Below are 16,064 nucleotides of genomic sequence, written 5' to 3'. Positions count from 1 at the left end.
TTAGAATGTGGATATATTAAAATGAGAAGTAGAGTTCACTCAATGATAAATGGAGCATTCAGCTCATAGGGCATGTTCTTTTCTTGACCCTCTCCAGCATGTAGTGACATTTAGGAATTTATTGTATTTTAATGATGAATTATAGGAAACACAGTCCCTATTTTCAATATCAACCAATTTTCAACAACAGGTACCACAGAATTTCCCAAAATGTATCTGTGCTTTGCTACACAGGGGTAGCTAAAGAATAACAGCAAATAATCTCACCTCCAGATATGACATAGAGACGGCATAGATGATGTTGTCACTGGTTGCCTCAATGGATTTAAAGAGGTTGTTTAGAGTCTGGATGTATATACCCGGTTCACTGTCCATTCCAAGCATTGTGTAGGTTTTACCTGTACCTTTTAAATAATTAAAGAGAGAATATGATAAATATGCCAGTAATACATTCTAGCTTCATGTAGCTGATGGTGAAGTAATTTCCTCCACCATACTTGGTGGAGGACATTTATTCGTACAATCCACTCAAGATTTAGTACTTCTTCTGTAAAGGAGGCGGTTTTCCGTTACCACTCAATTCTAGTTCAAGTGCAATCTGTTTGTATTTTGGTACCCGCAACTTGAAATCATTAGATTTTAATTTACCTGTTGGTCCATAAGCGAAAACGGTTGCATTGTATCCAGCAATTACTCCATCTATCAAGGTTTTTGTGGTCGAAACATACACTTCTTCCTGGAAAAAATAAAGATATCCTGAATTTCTGTGGGCCTTCTAGGCAAAACAGTAGAAAAAAATAAAACAGCCCCCCACGAAAAGTATGAGTTGCTCTGTATTTAGACTTGTCAACCTCGCTGGCATTTCAGTGTCTAAATTGTCAACTGGAAAGTCAATGAGCTTGAAATTTGGGAACCTACTTAAAGTAGCACAGTCACTAAACAAATAATGTTGCTAAAAAAACTACATTCATTGACTGGCCAAATAAGACACAACATTTAGAAACAAAGCATTTACTGGAGTTAGTTTCCTAAAGTTAACAGCTGATATTTAGGCACAGGTAGTCTACTTAGGCAGTCCGAAAGCAAACAAGGAAGGCCTTTTGTGAGAAGAATGCATCTGTGGTCTGAACAGCACATAATAATATGTTTCACTTTTATGACCAGTAAGAGATATTCCACAGACAATCACAACAGTCTGTGTTTCGACAGCTTTGTATTCAAATGTGACTACATGTACATAGGTAAGGCATGTTGGATTTTTACCAGTATGCTCCTGAAAGATGGTGAAAACAAATGAAGAATACTATGTATAGGAATTCAAAGCCTGACAAGTGACTTACACCACTATTAAATCCAGCACAATTCCCTCCTCAAACTACCCTCTGCACCCAAGCGTAGCATATGGAGACAAGGCAACTTAAATTGAGTAACAGAGAGGTGCCCTAATGCTGTCTGTTATAGCACTAACTGTCCTGAGTCTGCCAGTGTCAGCTTCTAGTGAGTTTATTGCTTCTGTTGCTCCCACAGAAATTCCCCTCATATCTAGAAGGTAAACAGCTATAATAACGAAATTTTCACAACGAATACCAATGCCCCACATTACAACACAACGCAAATACCATCACTCTGCAATGCCATTACAACGCAAGTCATTACAATGCATATGCATTTATCACGCATGCCTTTACAACGAATTTCGTTGTAAAGGCATGAATGGTAAAGGCATATGTATTTTGCATGTAAGTATAAGGTAAAAATAGGGCGTATAGTAGGTTTGGGTTTTGGGGTGTAGGGGTATAGTTTTTAGGGGTATTTTTAGGGTGGAGGGTGGCTTTGAGTTTTGGGGTGCACAGAGTAATTTTAGGGTTCAGGGTCGGGTTTTGTTTGGGGTGCCCAGGGTATTTTTAGGGTTCAGTATGGGTTTTGGTTTTAGGGGTGAAGGGGATTTTTAGGGTTGAGAGTGGGTTGGGGTTTTGGGGTGCCCAGGGTAATTTTAGGGTTCAGGGTGGGCTTGGGTTTTGGGGTGCAAGGTTATTTTTAGGGTTAAGGGTGGGTTTGTTTTTTTGAGTGCAAGGGTCTTTTTAGGGTTCAGGGTGAGTTCGGGTTTTGGTGTGCCAAGAGTAATTTTAGGGTTTGGGGTTGGTTGAGGTTTTGGGGAGCACAGGGTAATTTTAGGGTTCAGAGTGGTTTTGGAGTGCAAGGGTAATTTTAGGGTTTAGGATGGGTTTGGGTTTTGGGGTGTCCATGGTAGTTTTAGGGTTCAGGTTTTTGGGGGTTTTGGGGTGTAGTGGTATTTTTAGGGTCAAGGGTGAGTTTAGGTTTTGGGGTGCCCAGGGTAATTTTAGGGTTTGTTTGGGTTGTAGGGGTATTTTTAGGGTTTGTTTGGGTTGTGGGGTATCCAGGATAGTTTTAGGGTTCAGGTTGGGTTTGGGGTGCAGGGGTATTTTTAGGGTTAGGGGTGGGTTTGTTTTTTTAGGGTGCCCATGGTAATTTTGGGGTTCAGGGTGGGTTTGGGTTTTGGGGTGCAAGGATATTTTTAGGGTTCAGGGTGGGTTTGGGGGTGAAGTGAAGAGAGGGGACACTGTGATTGTATTCTTCTCAGGGCCTATGTGACCAAACCTCCTGTGGACTTAACTGATATGCCTATGCCTAACTGTGAGTTAACATATTTTGTTGATGGATCACACCTTGGAAACAATGAGGGTGTCCTGGTTGCTAGTTATGCTGGATGTAAGATTTATGATTTTGCGAAAAGGTGTCACTTGTCAAATGTGAGGTGTGCTCAGCTTGCGGATATTATAGCTCCTAATGGAGTTTGCATTTTGGCTAAGAAAAATATTGTGACGTGTGCACAGACTTAAAGTATACTTTTGGAGTAAAGCATGACTATGGGCGCCTATATATGAAATGGAGTTTCTTAACATCAGCCAGGACCCTTATTAAAAATGTATGTTCAAACCGTTTTGAATGCCTAACAGTTGCCTAAGAAGGTGGTGCTGATAAAGTGTGCCAAGCACTAGCATTCCCGTGATGATTTCTTGGGGAAGGGATAACACCCTAACTGATTCAGCAGCTGAAACTGCTGATTCGTCTAAAAAGGTTAACGTTGCTATGTATATTATTAGAACTAACCTATTTCTTGTTCCAACGCTAAAAGCTTAGTCTCATTTGCAGAAGCAAGCCTCTGAAAGTGAGAAACAGTTCTTGATGAATCAGGAATGAACAAGAGACCATGAGCGAGTGTGGAGACACAGTCTGGGTGTGTAGTTACATCGAAATTTCTACTCTCCATTCACGCCAGATTATGCCGTGAAGCAGCCCATGCCAGTAGAGACAGCATGATACATGCTGCAGCAAAAGATTTGTCTGTACCTCTTTTTTACAAAGTCAAAAATTATTGACAGTCCTGTGCCATCTGCCTGTCACATAATGCCAGAAAGGATGTAAAGACCTGCCCCTCTGCTCACCCTCACTCTTAGTGCCCCTTGGTGCACCTAGACTTTGTTCAAATGCCAAAATATGCGACTCATATTTTTGGGTTATCATGTAAATGTTTTCAGGACTGGCGATAGTATAACCCTGTGCCTGTGCAGATGCCATTACGACAGTTAAGTGGTTACTCAGAGATGTTATTCCTCTGTTCGGTGTACTGTACTAATTCACAAATGACCACAAACTACACTTTGTGTCAGCAATTATACAGGCACTTTACAAGGCTTTTGTAATCCTACTGTCGTGAGTAATTGAAATGATATAATGTTCAGGTAGTCAGGATGATTTATCCAAGATGTAAGTTTATTAGTAGATCAATACAAGTTCCATAGAAAGTCCCACCAGGAGCTAGATGTTGGATGCTCAGCCCACTCTTCTCAACTGTCATTCCACAGACATACAGGCACACACACATTCTGAACTCTCTGATATCACGCACTCTAACATTCTACATGGACTCCACATTCACTCTGGCTTGAGCAACTAGAAAGCGGTAGAAGCTATTTACAACACCTACCTGCAGTGGTGGGCAGCCGTGAGGGGAACGGCCAACTGAACCCTGCACTCGTCCAGCCGTGAGGGAAACGGCAAACGCGAAGCTGAACGTGGGTCGCTCCTGGCCAAACCAGGCATCAGGAACTCCATTACCCAGCAGCCCCGGGACCTGGCGCGCTCGTGACGCTCCCGCTGCGCCTGGAGGCGCCTCAAGAACGCGGAACACCTCCCGCCACACGGGACGGGCGCCGGGGCAAAGCCCGGGCAAAGCCCGGGCCCTCTACGGCCCTCAGAGGCCGGAGGAGGACGGGACGAGACACAGACCCTGGCTTCAGTATAAGGACCTAGTTCATTCAAGTGAGACATTGGACTGTTATATACTTAAATCGTTTTTAACTTGTGGACAACTGTTGCATTAGATTGAGGCAATACAGGTTTCTCTACGCCTACTGGGGGCTTGGGGCATATTGTATCAGCTAAAATGCCCAAAATGAGTACGGATCCACCAACAGCTGGCCTGCTTACCATGGACAATTTCTTGGTAAAAAAAGTTACTCAAATAAACTACGAACGTAGGGCTTCCTTAGGTAGTAAAAGTCCCCCCCCCCCCTGGATAATGTGCCCATCGAAATAACAGAAGGTCCAGAAGGCACTCTAGAAGATGCTCCACACAGTACAGGGGGATCTAGCATAGTGGTACAGGTACAGGTACACTCTGAGAAGCCTGTGGAATTGCACAACACTTCGGAGGGAGACTCAGTCGAGGAAGAATTAACAGAGGCCCCTTCTACACAAAGGCCAGTGAGGAAGTGTAGAAAGCCTCAAGGGAGGCGCGGGGGGAAACTTTCAAAAATTAAATCCCACACAAATCCACTTAACACTAGCAAAGTTACTAATGCTAATAGCATAATTAATCATGTCATAGAAGAAACCAACCAAGAGGGCAACAATGAGGGAAGCTTAATTCTATCTGCCTCCAATCTGCAAATTTTGATAAACACAATAGTAGGAAAGCTGGAGGCCAAAATTACAGATCTAATCAGCCCAATACTGTCCAGACTGGAGGTAGTAGCCTATGAGGTAGAAAGGCTGGGTGGTCTGGTGGCGGTACATCTGACCCCCGCCCCAGCAGTCACAGCTTCTAAAACTGTTCCTGCTGGGGGCGGGAAGGAGAATGCAGCCAGGGGACAGAGCGGGCAGCAGTCGAACCCCCAAGGATTGGTAGGCGCTGGGGCTGGGACAGATACAGCACCAGTAACCCAGTCAATTCAACAGGTCCCTGCATCCTTGAGTTCTCATGCAGCTGCTCCACAGAGGGCTAAACAAGGACTGGTAGGCGCTGGAGCTGGGACAGCTACAGCACCAGTAATCCAACCAATTCAACAGGTCCCTGTATCCTTGGGTACTTATGTAGCTGCTCCGCAGAGGGCTAAACTTAGGAATGTAAATCTCCCCCCTGATTGTGCGCCATATTTGGTGGTGTTAACCAATGTTCCACGCTACGAAGAAGTACCAACCCAACCACACGGAGAATCCTATGACTCTCTGAAAAATAAAACGGTGGCGTGGTTAAACAAAAATTGTGGTTACCCAACTCATTACTATGACCAAATTATTTCTACTGAAAGGGTCAATTGGGTTGGCCCTTCGAGGAAGGCGACTACGGGGGACTGTGTGGTTGTTAATTTTCAGCATCCCCAACATGTCGCGACAGTATTACTGCGTGCATCCTCTTTAGTATACAATGCAAATAGTGTTTGTGCGCGCCCTCTGGGTTACTTTTATGCTCCTGTCCAGAATTCCCCCAAAGACCCTCGAAGGTATAGGCTCACTTCCCATGCTCAGACTGCAATTTCGGCAGTACCATATATGTATAATAATAATACTTATGGGCTGAATGGCTGGCAGACACCAGCAGCAAATTCTAATGCTGTCAATCAGAGTACGAGAGGGTACAATGTTCCTACACATAATCGCTTCGAAATGATTTCAGGGCTGGACGCTTGCGATTGATTGATGGTGCCGGATGGTCAGAGTATTGTACAGTCTCCTGTAGGGCAGCCAACAGAGGCGAATCCACCCACAACATATAAAAACAACGTCATATGCTGGAATGTGGCGGGTCTAGAAAACAAAATGCAAGATGAAAGCTGGTTATCATACATTAAGGGCTTTCAGATTATTTGCCTTCAAGAAACTTGGTCAGTAAAATGTGAAATATGGATTGAAGGTTACAAGGCATACGTTGTACCTGCTATACCAGTAAACCGGGGAAGGCCTAAGGGTGGCATGGTAATGTTTATCTCGGTAGCACTGACATGCACAATTGATAGCAGGGCATCAAGCAACCCTGGTATACAAGGCCTAGTTTTATCTGCTGGCAATTGCAAGGCCGGTCTGATCAACTTTTATAATTCTACCAACACTGGCATAGCTCATGGCAACCTAGAAATTTTAAAAGGCTATATAGGTAATTCAATGAGGGATTGTTCACACAATTTACTCATTATGGGCGATTTCAATATTCACCCCTGCGGTGACCCCCTAGGGAAAAATCTTCAGGAATTACATTGCCCCAGACTAAACGGTTTACACTTGGAACATACCGTGGAGGGGTTCCGTTTTAATAATTTTCTTAATGACCATGGTCTTACTCTAGCAATGGCACTCTGTAACCCCTTAAAGCGTTTTGTCACCCCAACTTTTAAAGGGCATGGAAAGGGGACTTTTATCGACTATATGTTGTTAACCTTGCCCATGCAGGTTTTTGTGCATTCATTTTCTATAGATAATAACGCACTTAGTGACCATAACCCACTCACCATACAATTAAGGGGGCCCTGGGTGGCTAGCGTAAGTCGCAACTTGGCCAGGGGTAGGGTAACAGCAACGGATGGTAGACGCCGCCTAAAATGGTCTATGTGCACCCCAGATCTCATTTATCAGAACATCAAAAACACCTGTAGTGATATAATCACTCGATGCACACAGGATGACTCTGCTCCAACTCAGGTCCTGTCTGATTATCAGAGCTTAACAGACAAAATAGCTATTTTAATGACAGAACCAGCAAAGAGTAGAGGGAGGGAGGGAGGGCCCGAGGTGGTTCAACAAGGAATGCTCTAAAGCTGCTCGTGACCTTAGAGCTGCTTTGTCGATAATACCAAGAAACAAGGAATTAGTCCAGAGGTAACGTAAAGAGTACAAATCAGTCATTGCCTCACGGAAGGAGGTATTGAAGAAGGAGGCCTGGGATGAGATCCTGGAACCACAAACACTGAAAAATAGCGCTAGATTTTGGGCGGTGCTTAAGAAACCCATCCTGGTGCAAGATTCGGGTGAGGGGTTAGAATGTGTTATAACAAAAGATGAATGGGTTGCACATTTTAAACAAATGTATGGGGGTAGTGAGGACAACGCTGTACTTCCTGAATGTACCAAAGGGGGTCCATCCCTTAATGTCAGTATAGGTGAGGTTTTAGTGGGAATAGAGGGACTCACAGCGGGAAAATCACCAGGCCCGATGGGATACCCCCGGATCTTTTTAAATCTGATCCTAATATCTGGGCCCCGATTATTGTGGCGGTTATTAACGCAGCCGCAAGAGTCGGATGTCCATTATCCTGGGGGCTCTCCACTATTGTGCCTATATTTAAAAAGGGGGATAGGGATAGCCCCCTCTGTTACAGGCCTATCTCCCTAATTAATTCCATGGCGAAACTAGTGGGGAGAATTGTACTGCGGCGTCTCTCTGAGTGGACACGGGACAACAACATGATGTCTATTACTCAATATGGTTTTTGTAATGGTCGCTCGACCACAACACAATGTTTAAATCTCTTCTTAATACTTAGCAAGTATACTATTGCACAAAAGGGAACAGTTCACCTGGCCTTCATGGACCTATCCTCAGCTTTCGACTGTGTGAACAAGAGGAAGCTGTGGGGGTCCATGAGGGATAAGGGAGTAGACAATGGAATTATAAACTTTTTGGTTGACCTCCATAGTAACACAAGCGCAAATATAAGGTATTGCCAAGACCTGTCAGTAACTGATGATTTTAGAACAGGGAAGGGGGTGCGGCAAGGCTGCATTTTAGCTCCATTCCTTTTTAACTTTTATATAAATGAGCTGGATGGCGTTTTACAGGAGGTGAAAGCAGATAGTCCGAGAGCGGGGAATAAAAGTATTCCTGTCTTGTTATACGCAGATGATGCGGTGTTGTTAGCAAGAACTGAAAAAGGCCTTCAACTACTACTTAATGCATTTAAAAAGTTCATGGAAGACAGAGATCTGTTAGTGAACAACTCAAAATCATACATTATCCAAGTTGGGAAAAAGCCAAAGAGACAATATACCTTTAAACTAGATGAGGTAGTAATACCGTTTTCCAATACATTCTCCTATCTAGGAGTTCTCTTTGACTCTAAATTATCATGGGGCCCACAACTTGCGAAGAAAAGATGTGATGTGACTAGGGTGAATGCCTCCATTTTTAACTTTTAACTTCGCTTCAAAACTTGGTAAAAAGCCCACGGCTGCAATGTTAAAATTATATGATGCAAAATCTGTAGCAACCGCAGCCTACGGTAGTGAGCTTTGGGGTTACATGGCTGTGGATCAACTTCAGATTACAGAAAATTCTTTTTACAAATGGCTTCTATGTACCCCGGCCTCCACCTCTAACTTTGCAGTTCACGAGGAGTTAGGAGTGGGGTATTTGAGCGATACCCTATCCCTACGACCCCTGACCTGTTGGTTGAAAATGTGGTTATGCGAAGACATCCCCCTAACACATTTAATCGTTAATGATTTTATGGCTCATGACAATGTGTTGGGCACTCCTTGGTTGAAGTACTTAAAAACCTGCTTCTCTGAGTTGGGTCGTCCTGATCTGTTTGAACACCCGTCGGGAATTGGAAAGGGGGACATTGACCTAGTCAAGCAGACCTTTCTTCTGCGTAAGAAGGCTGTGAGGGAGGGTGTTGAGCTACATAAAGTAAGTGCAAGGAAATATATTATGGTTAAAACCTGCCTGACAACAGAGCCTTACCTACTCGGCACTCTTAGCACTCACGATAAGTTTCTAATAACAAGATTCAGATTTAATCTGTTCCAACATCTGCTTATCAGACCCAAAAATGAGAGTTTTTGTAAAAATCCAATATCCTGTGGCTGCGACGGAAAGTCTCCACAGGATATGTTGCATTTTATGTTTTTATGCAGATTTTATGAATTCCCGCGTAAACGCTTTTTAATTGCTCTTTTAAAGAAATTAAATTTTAATCAGATACGACCAGCCTTTTCAAATTTACAATTGCTGCACAGTGATAGTGTCCTCCAAGTTCTTGATTTTTTAAAATTGTCTCTTAAATTGCGAATTTGTTTGGACCAATGAATGAAGTGATTATAATGAACTGGAGCTTTACGGTTGTAATGTAGACAGTCCTTTTAATATCTGCAATTATATTTTATCTAATGTCATTTTATGCATGTATTGTATGTCTATGCACTTTTATGGTTGAAATACACCGAATAAAGACTCTACTACAAGGCTTTAGAAGTAGACCAGCATTCCCATTGTGCATATCACCCGGAGTCAGCGTGCAAGGTAGAGAGGAACAATGGCACCCTCCAGAACCACATAGCTTTGAGATTCTGAGCTAAAAGTGCATGATGTCTGACTCAAGCGCTATGGGCCCTCTGATCTTCCAAAAGGGAACTGCTCTAAGTGAACAATGATGCAGTTTTGCAATATAGTAGAAAGCTTATACAATATCTCTACAATTTCATTTCTCAGGTTCAAGCAACCTTACCTGAGTTTCAGACCGAAGCCTAACACTTCCTCCAACCACCTGGGTGTAGATACACTTACACCAGAGAAAGACCGCACTGAAACCTTGCTGGCGTGGACAATATCAGGTCATGCTCATCACCAATACAGCCATCAAATGATGTAGTCTAGTGATGTGGATGCAATCATCTCACTGCAAACAACCTGCTCCTCTTAAAGACAACATAGTTCCTGTTTTTGCTTCTCCAGTGCCTGGATAGGTGCCGGGCCTTGGCCCTTGACACAACTGCCTCTGCTGCTATCTTGCTGCCTGTTCATGAGACCAGTCCTTTGTGTTCACCGTCTCCACCTGCCCCTTAGCATTATCACCTACGTTCAAGGTAAGCGCCACCCTCCCAGATACTGGATCCTTCTATCGGTTTAGCCGGATATCTTTGATGCTGCCTTGGGTGTCTGGTTTGTGGTGAGGTACATCCTTGCAGCAGAATGTAGAATCATTTCAAGATGTAACTGTACTGTACCTGTGCTTGCAGAGAGCAACCAATCCACCTATAATAATAATTCCTGCTTTCTGCAGCCGAAAAGTACAGACAAAAGATTCAGCTTTCTTCTTGTAGGATTTGTAGGTTTGTATCCCTTTGATCAGAGTCCCCACTAGTAACAATGACACTTACCTTGATCTCTTTTACCATGGGCACCAACTGCCATAGTGTGCCAACTTATTCCCCACTACTTATCAGGGCTTTGAAAAGTTTAACAACCCTTTCAACCAGGACATGTCTGATGTGACTCATCTTGTGCTAACTGAAACTGGATTTATCGGTCAGCACTGTAAGGCAAGTATCTCCACTGTGTTTGTTGGAAAGAATACATGTGTCCTTGTGGTAGAGAACATCCCTATTGAACTCACCCGTATGAATGCTGTCTTCCTCATGGTCTGCTGTTTCACAAAGCTCTAAAGCAGAGGGATATGCATACTTCATTTGTGGATCCTGAGCCTGTCCATGGCTACATTTGGACCTAACTGGGATTTGTAATCTGAAATAAATTATTCATACTATGAGACAATTTCTTGATCACCCTTTGCAGAGGAGAATGGACAGGTGGGCTACCTTAAATAGTACTGGAGCTTTTCAGCTTGTAATACCAACATATGAAATAAAGGTTGCTTTAAATGAGGTGAAAAGAATTGCAGAAATCATCGAAGCGATTGCTAACTCCACACACCTGCCCAGATGCTGGTTCAGAATAGGATGGCATTAGATTACATATTAGCAGCAAAAGAGAGGGAGGGGTCTGTGTCATAATAGGTTCTGAATGCTGCACTCATCTTCCAACACCCCATCCAGCATACATGAGCAAATAGACTACATCAAGGATAGCAAAAGGAAGTTGCATGAGTTACAGAATGGGCTAGATTTTAATCTCAGTGGCATCTGGATGTGGCTGGGTGGTATAATTGGGCATTGGAGAAGAAACATATCTGAAATAATCATTGCACATATTTTAATTGTGGTTGTTCTGAATGTAGTAATAAAATTAATAACATGCATCATCCTACGCACTTGCGTGAATAAAAGCATTGCCAATATAGTTCTACTTGCTACTTTTGAGTATGAAATGACAGTGATAATAAAGATGTAAAAGCAGAAGTGCTGAAACTGTTCAAGATCAAATTGCTGCAAACAAGTTTTGACTCCTGGTAAAAAGGGGTTGTTTTGAAAACATGATCTTATACACTAATTTCTTTTTTTCTCTTTACCAAAATGTATTTTGGTTATACAAAGGTGTCAGGTACAGTAACCCAAGTCAAGATTGCTTAGGTTCAGCAATTACTGTTACACATAAAAGTATTAGCATGTGATAGCCCAATTGCCTGGATGGCTTTAAAGCATAGCAATGGTCATCAAAAAGACAACAGTGCAGAGCCTTTTAATGGGAGAGAAATTATCAATTCACATGTATCAAATCATTTTGCATTAGCAAACGTGCGAATCGGTAAATTCGGCCATTTGTGAATGCAAAATAGCTTTTTAATATATATGAAAGGCTTTATAGTTGCAATTTTAGGTAACTGCAAAATTAGTGATTACCTAAAATTGCAACTACAAATAGGGTATTGCAATTTGAGATTCCCCTTGCACATGTACCAAGCATTTTCTAAATGAAAACTGTGCAAATTTTAAAAAATGCACAAAAATAAATTTTTCAAAGTGCCATGCAGTGCAGACATGTCCCAAGGGCATGAGTGCGCTTTACATGTGCACATTTTTATTTTTTGGAATGCTTCAGAAGGCCCTTAGACTCCCCGGGCACCCTTGGCTTTGCATTACCTAACTTGCGATCGCCAATTAAGTACTTGCAAATTAGCTCAATCAAAACCTTTCTCAGCTATGGACCTATAGGACCATAGGAGCGAATAGATAAGTATTACCTAATAGTGATTACCTATTTAACGAAGCACTTTTTGGTAATATAAAGGAATCGCTAAATCTTTGGCTATTTTATTTTATTTATTTTTTTTGTCCCTCATATTGCGAAGTTCTTATGTGTTTGGAGTTTCAGGTAACTGCCTCTAGTTTTTTGTTCTTATCCGGTTCTGCCCCTTGGTCTCTCTTGTCTGGGGAGATTATCATCCTCTGGATGATTTTTAGAGGAGTACCCTTAAACCTTCACATAATAAAAACTCTGGTTTCAAAACGGGGGGAGCTAGCCATTATGACTACTCAACAAGTACCATACTTGTTCGCCAGAGGTTGTTTCGCGTTAATCATAGGGCTATTTTCTTCTACCCTGTGCAGTTATTAAGATGATTTTCAAAACTATCCCAATACTTAAATCTCTTGCAGTTATTTCCCCTTTTATCAAGTTTATTAATTCTTACGGCTGAATGTATCCATTCTCTATGTGTTGGGGGGGCATTCCCAACCCATTTAATGCAAATTTCCCTTCTTGCGAGTACTATCAGTGCAAAAAGTAAATTCTCTTGACTTTTGTTTAAGCCCCCTCCATCTGCTATTTCTTCAATCCCAAACAGAGTTAAAGTGGTACTTACAGTTATATCCTTGTTCATGATCGTGCTTAACGTCTTACCCACTTCGTTCCACAATTCCTGTAGATTGGGGCAGCTTCTGAACATGTGAATATCGTCTACATTATCTTCTCCACATTTCGGACATTCCTTTGATCCTGCGTTTTTAAATTTAGATAGTTTCTTTGGCGTCCAGTATGCTCGGTGTATAGTGTACAGGTGATTTCTTTTCAATGCTGCAGATTTAAGTGTTGACCAGCATTTCCCAACTGACTTTTCCCAGATTAAGTCCAAGTCAGGTATCGATAGAGTTTTACCCCAGATTTGATCTTCGATACTTGTATTTCTATCACCTGCATTTATTAACGCCCAGTACCACTTTGCCACCTCTTTTTGTATCGGTATTATCCTTACCATCTCTTTCTCTAACTTTTCATTTTCCTTGTTGTATGTAGGTATCGTTTTAGACCAGCTTAAGATTTGATAATACTTGAATTTAGAAATTGTGTTATCAGTTAATTTTTGGAGTTCTGTCCACGTATTCAAATTTGAACCATTCAGTAACTGTCCCCAGTAATTAATGTTTGCGAGTTTTAAGGGATTTGCCAGTGAGTCTTTTACACATTCTGGAGTACCTGGTGAGCACCAGATTGGAGCCATCTCACTATAGTATGGAATTTTTAAAGTTGTTCTTATTTGTGTCCACACTTTTGCTGCCTCCCTTAAGATCTTCAATTTTATTTTTTTGAAGTACTTGGGGTGTCCGAATTTGAATAAGAAGTACTTGGGGTGTCCGAATTTGAATAAGAAGTGGTCATTAGATTCTGTAGTTGCTTGTAGATGTGTTGGGTAATTTTGATGTATTTTTAAAAGCACTCGGGTGTTTTTTAAATGAAACGCCCTGTGATACTCCATCAGGTCTGGGCTAGCAAGTCCCCCATCTTGTTTTTTCCTCCGAAGTTTTTTTTAGTGATATTCTTGTGGCCTTCGAGGCCCATATAAAACTTGAAATTTCGCTTTGTGGTTTTTTTAGCAATGTTTTCCGAAATTCCAATGGAATTGAATTGAAGAGAAATGTATATTTTGGTATTATTGACATCTTGATGGTATTAGATCTTCCTATCAGACTTAATGGTAAGGTGGACCATACCTTAAGCAGTTTTCTTACATCTCCTGCTACCTTCATTATATTGCGTTGCGGGATTTTATTTAAGTCATGGTTCACTAAAATTCCTAGGTATCTTATTTCTTTTTTTATGTTTGGATTTTTGAACTTGGTATTCCAGGTCATGATTTCTGTTTTTGCGTGATTTACCAAATAGCCCGAGACCTTTCCAAACTCGCTTATGATTTCTTCTATCTTTTCTTTAACTTTGATATAATTATCCGTGGACATCATTAAATCGTCCGCGTATAAGGCAATCTTTTTTTCCCATGTTTGATATTTGAATGGTGTTATTTCTTTAGCATTTCTTAGTTTGTTTTAAAAATCTTTGGCTATTACTTACATACATAGCATTTTGCAATTACCAAATAGTAATTTGGTAAAAATCGCTATTTGGTAATCGCGAAATGCTTTTTTTTACATATGTGGCCCAAGTGCCTTATATCCAAGCTCGAGAATTAGAGAGACAGTCAGGCTATGAGGTTCATCCATCAAGAGTCTTTTCTGCAGGTAGGTAGTGAAGGAAGCGATGTCTACTCGCAGGGGCACGTAGTGAGGTACAGTGGTGTGAGTATGTTTCTTTTACCGTCAAAGTCCTTTTCAACCCATATATCACCACATACTGTTATAATCAAACGAATATTGTTTTCTTATTAATTAAAGGTGCATTTTAGCCTCAGTATGTACGGTTTTTTACATGGTTCATTTTATTTGAGGTGGAACATTTGCACGTTTCCTGCTTCTCGTAGTAAAGCATAGCCTCACTTTCGATATGGGCAACCAGAAGCACGATTTCAAGAAAAGGAATGAAATCAAAACTTATATTCATGTACTCTACCTCTGCTTCAAGGACATCTGACATTTTCTCCATTAGAAGATCTAATGAGCCACCTCATTAGATAAAGTTTAGATGAAATGTGTTGTCATGTGCTTGTGTTGCACAGCCTCTCACAGAGGGAAATGTAAATAAACTGTTCATTCTTTCATGAATTTTAGCATTACATGCTTCAACTGGTCGGTTAAAATCACAATTATCTCCTGATTATTTCCTATGGTGCTTGCTATTTTTTTCATTAAATGCATGTTAGACAGAATACTCGTTTTGGACATGAATCCCTCTGAGTACATTCTGATTCTTGCAACACCATGTAAGAGTTTGCTTTGCTGAAATGGCTAATTGCAGATTGTCTTCCCGATTGTTCTTCTTTTGACTCCACTGCGCCTCTAGGAATTCCTGTAGGGGTCACATGTGCAGCTTAGCTTTCGGGGACAGTGTAGATACAGGATGCCATAGAGCCTAGGAAGGAAGAGAACTGTCTGGGTGTTGGGCTGGCAGGGTTCAACCTCAGATGGCACTCTGCTTGACAGATACATTCTTTCCTGCGAAAGATACACATTTCCTTTATGGTGTCTTTTGCTGCACCTAAAGAAGAAGTTTCTTATCTTCGGTAATGATATATCTGTAAGAAACATTAGTCAGTTACAGATTCCTTACCTTAGAATTACCCCCAGGCGTCAGACTGGATCGGGAAAGTTTTTCGTCAGCAGTTACTCTGCGCATAGGAAAGTGGCATCAGTCAGCTCCGCGTCCGTCGTTGGCGTTGTGTCGCCGGATTGACGTCGCGGTAGCTACTTAGACGCCGCCCTGACATCAGTTCTGTACACAACTTCCCGCACCAGAAACTCAGAGCCATGCAAGACACTGACCATTGGTGCACAAAACTAGGGCCCTGAAAGGATATCCTTAACCCTAAGAATCAGTTCGCCGAACGGGGAGGACGGTTGGGGCGGTAAGGAATCTATAACTAACTAATATTTCTTACAGATATATCATTATCAAAGGTAAGTTACTTGTTCATCTGAAAGAAACACGTTAGTTATATATTCCTTACCTTAGAATAGATACCCCAGCAATACGATACCCCGGTGATGGGTCTGCAAACCAATAATTCACCAGAAAGTCTTGAAGAACAGCCAAAGAAGCCGTCTCTCCGACTTGACTGTCCAGGCAGTAGTGTTTCGTAAAGGTGTGCAATGATGCCCACGTAGCTGCCTGACAGATATCGTGCAGAGGAACTCCTCGCCCT

General features: G+C 41.8%; 1 protein-coding gene across 8 annotated transcripts in view; it reads right to left on the bottom strand.

Annotated features, from left to right (window-relative positions):
• Positions 1-16,064, bottom strand: part of LOC144786046 (kinesin-like protein KIF19) — a 1,675,385-nt gene that overhangs the window by 1,145,628 nt on the left and 513,693 nt on the right. For all 8 annotated transcript variants that reach the window (XM_078664980.1, XM_078664979.1, XM_078664981.1 and 5 more), the window contains 2 exons: positions 649-736; positions 268-404 (listed from right to left, as the gene is read on the bottom strand). In XM_078664980.1, the coding sequence (XP_078521106.1) occupies positions 268-404; positions 649-736 (225 nt within the window). The remainder of the gene's footprint in view (positions 1-267; positions 405-648; positions 737-16,064) is intronic.

Source organism: Lissotriton helveticus, chromosome 10 (genome assembly GCF_964261635.1).
Source record: "Lissotriton helveticus chromosome 10, aLisHel1.1, whole genome shotgun sequence".
Taxonomy (NCBI): domain Eukaryota; kingdom Metazoa; phylum Chordata; class Amphibia; order Caudata; family Salamandridae; genus Lissotriton; species Lissotriton helveticus.
The sequence above is the reverse complement of the archived record's forward strand: the minus strand, read 5'-3'. Positions and strand labels throughout refer to the sequence as shown.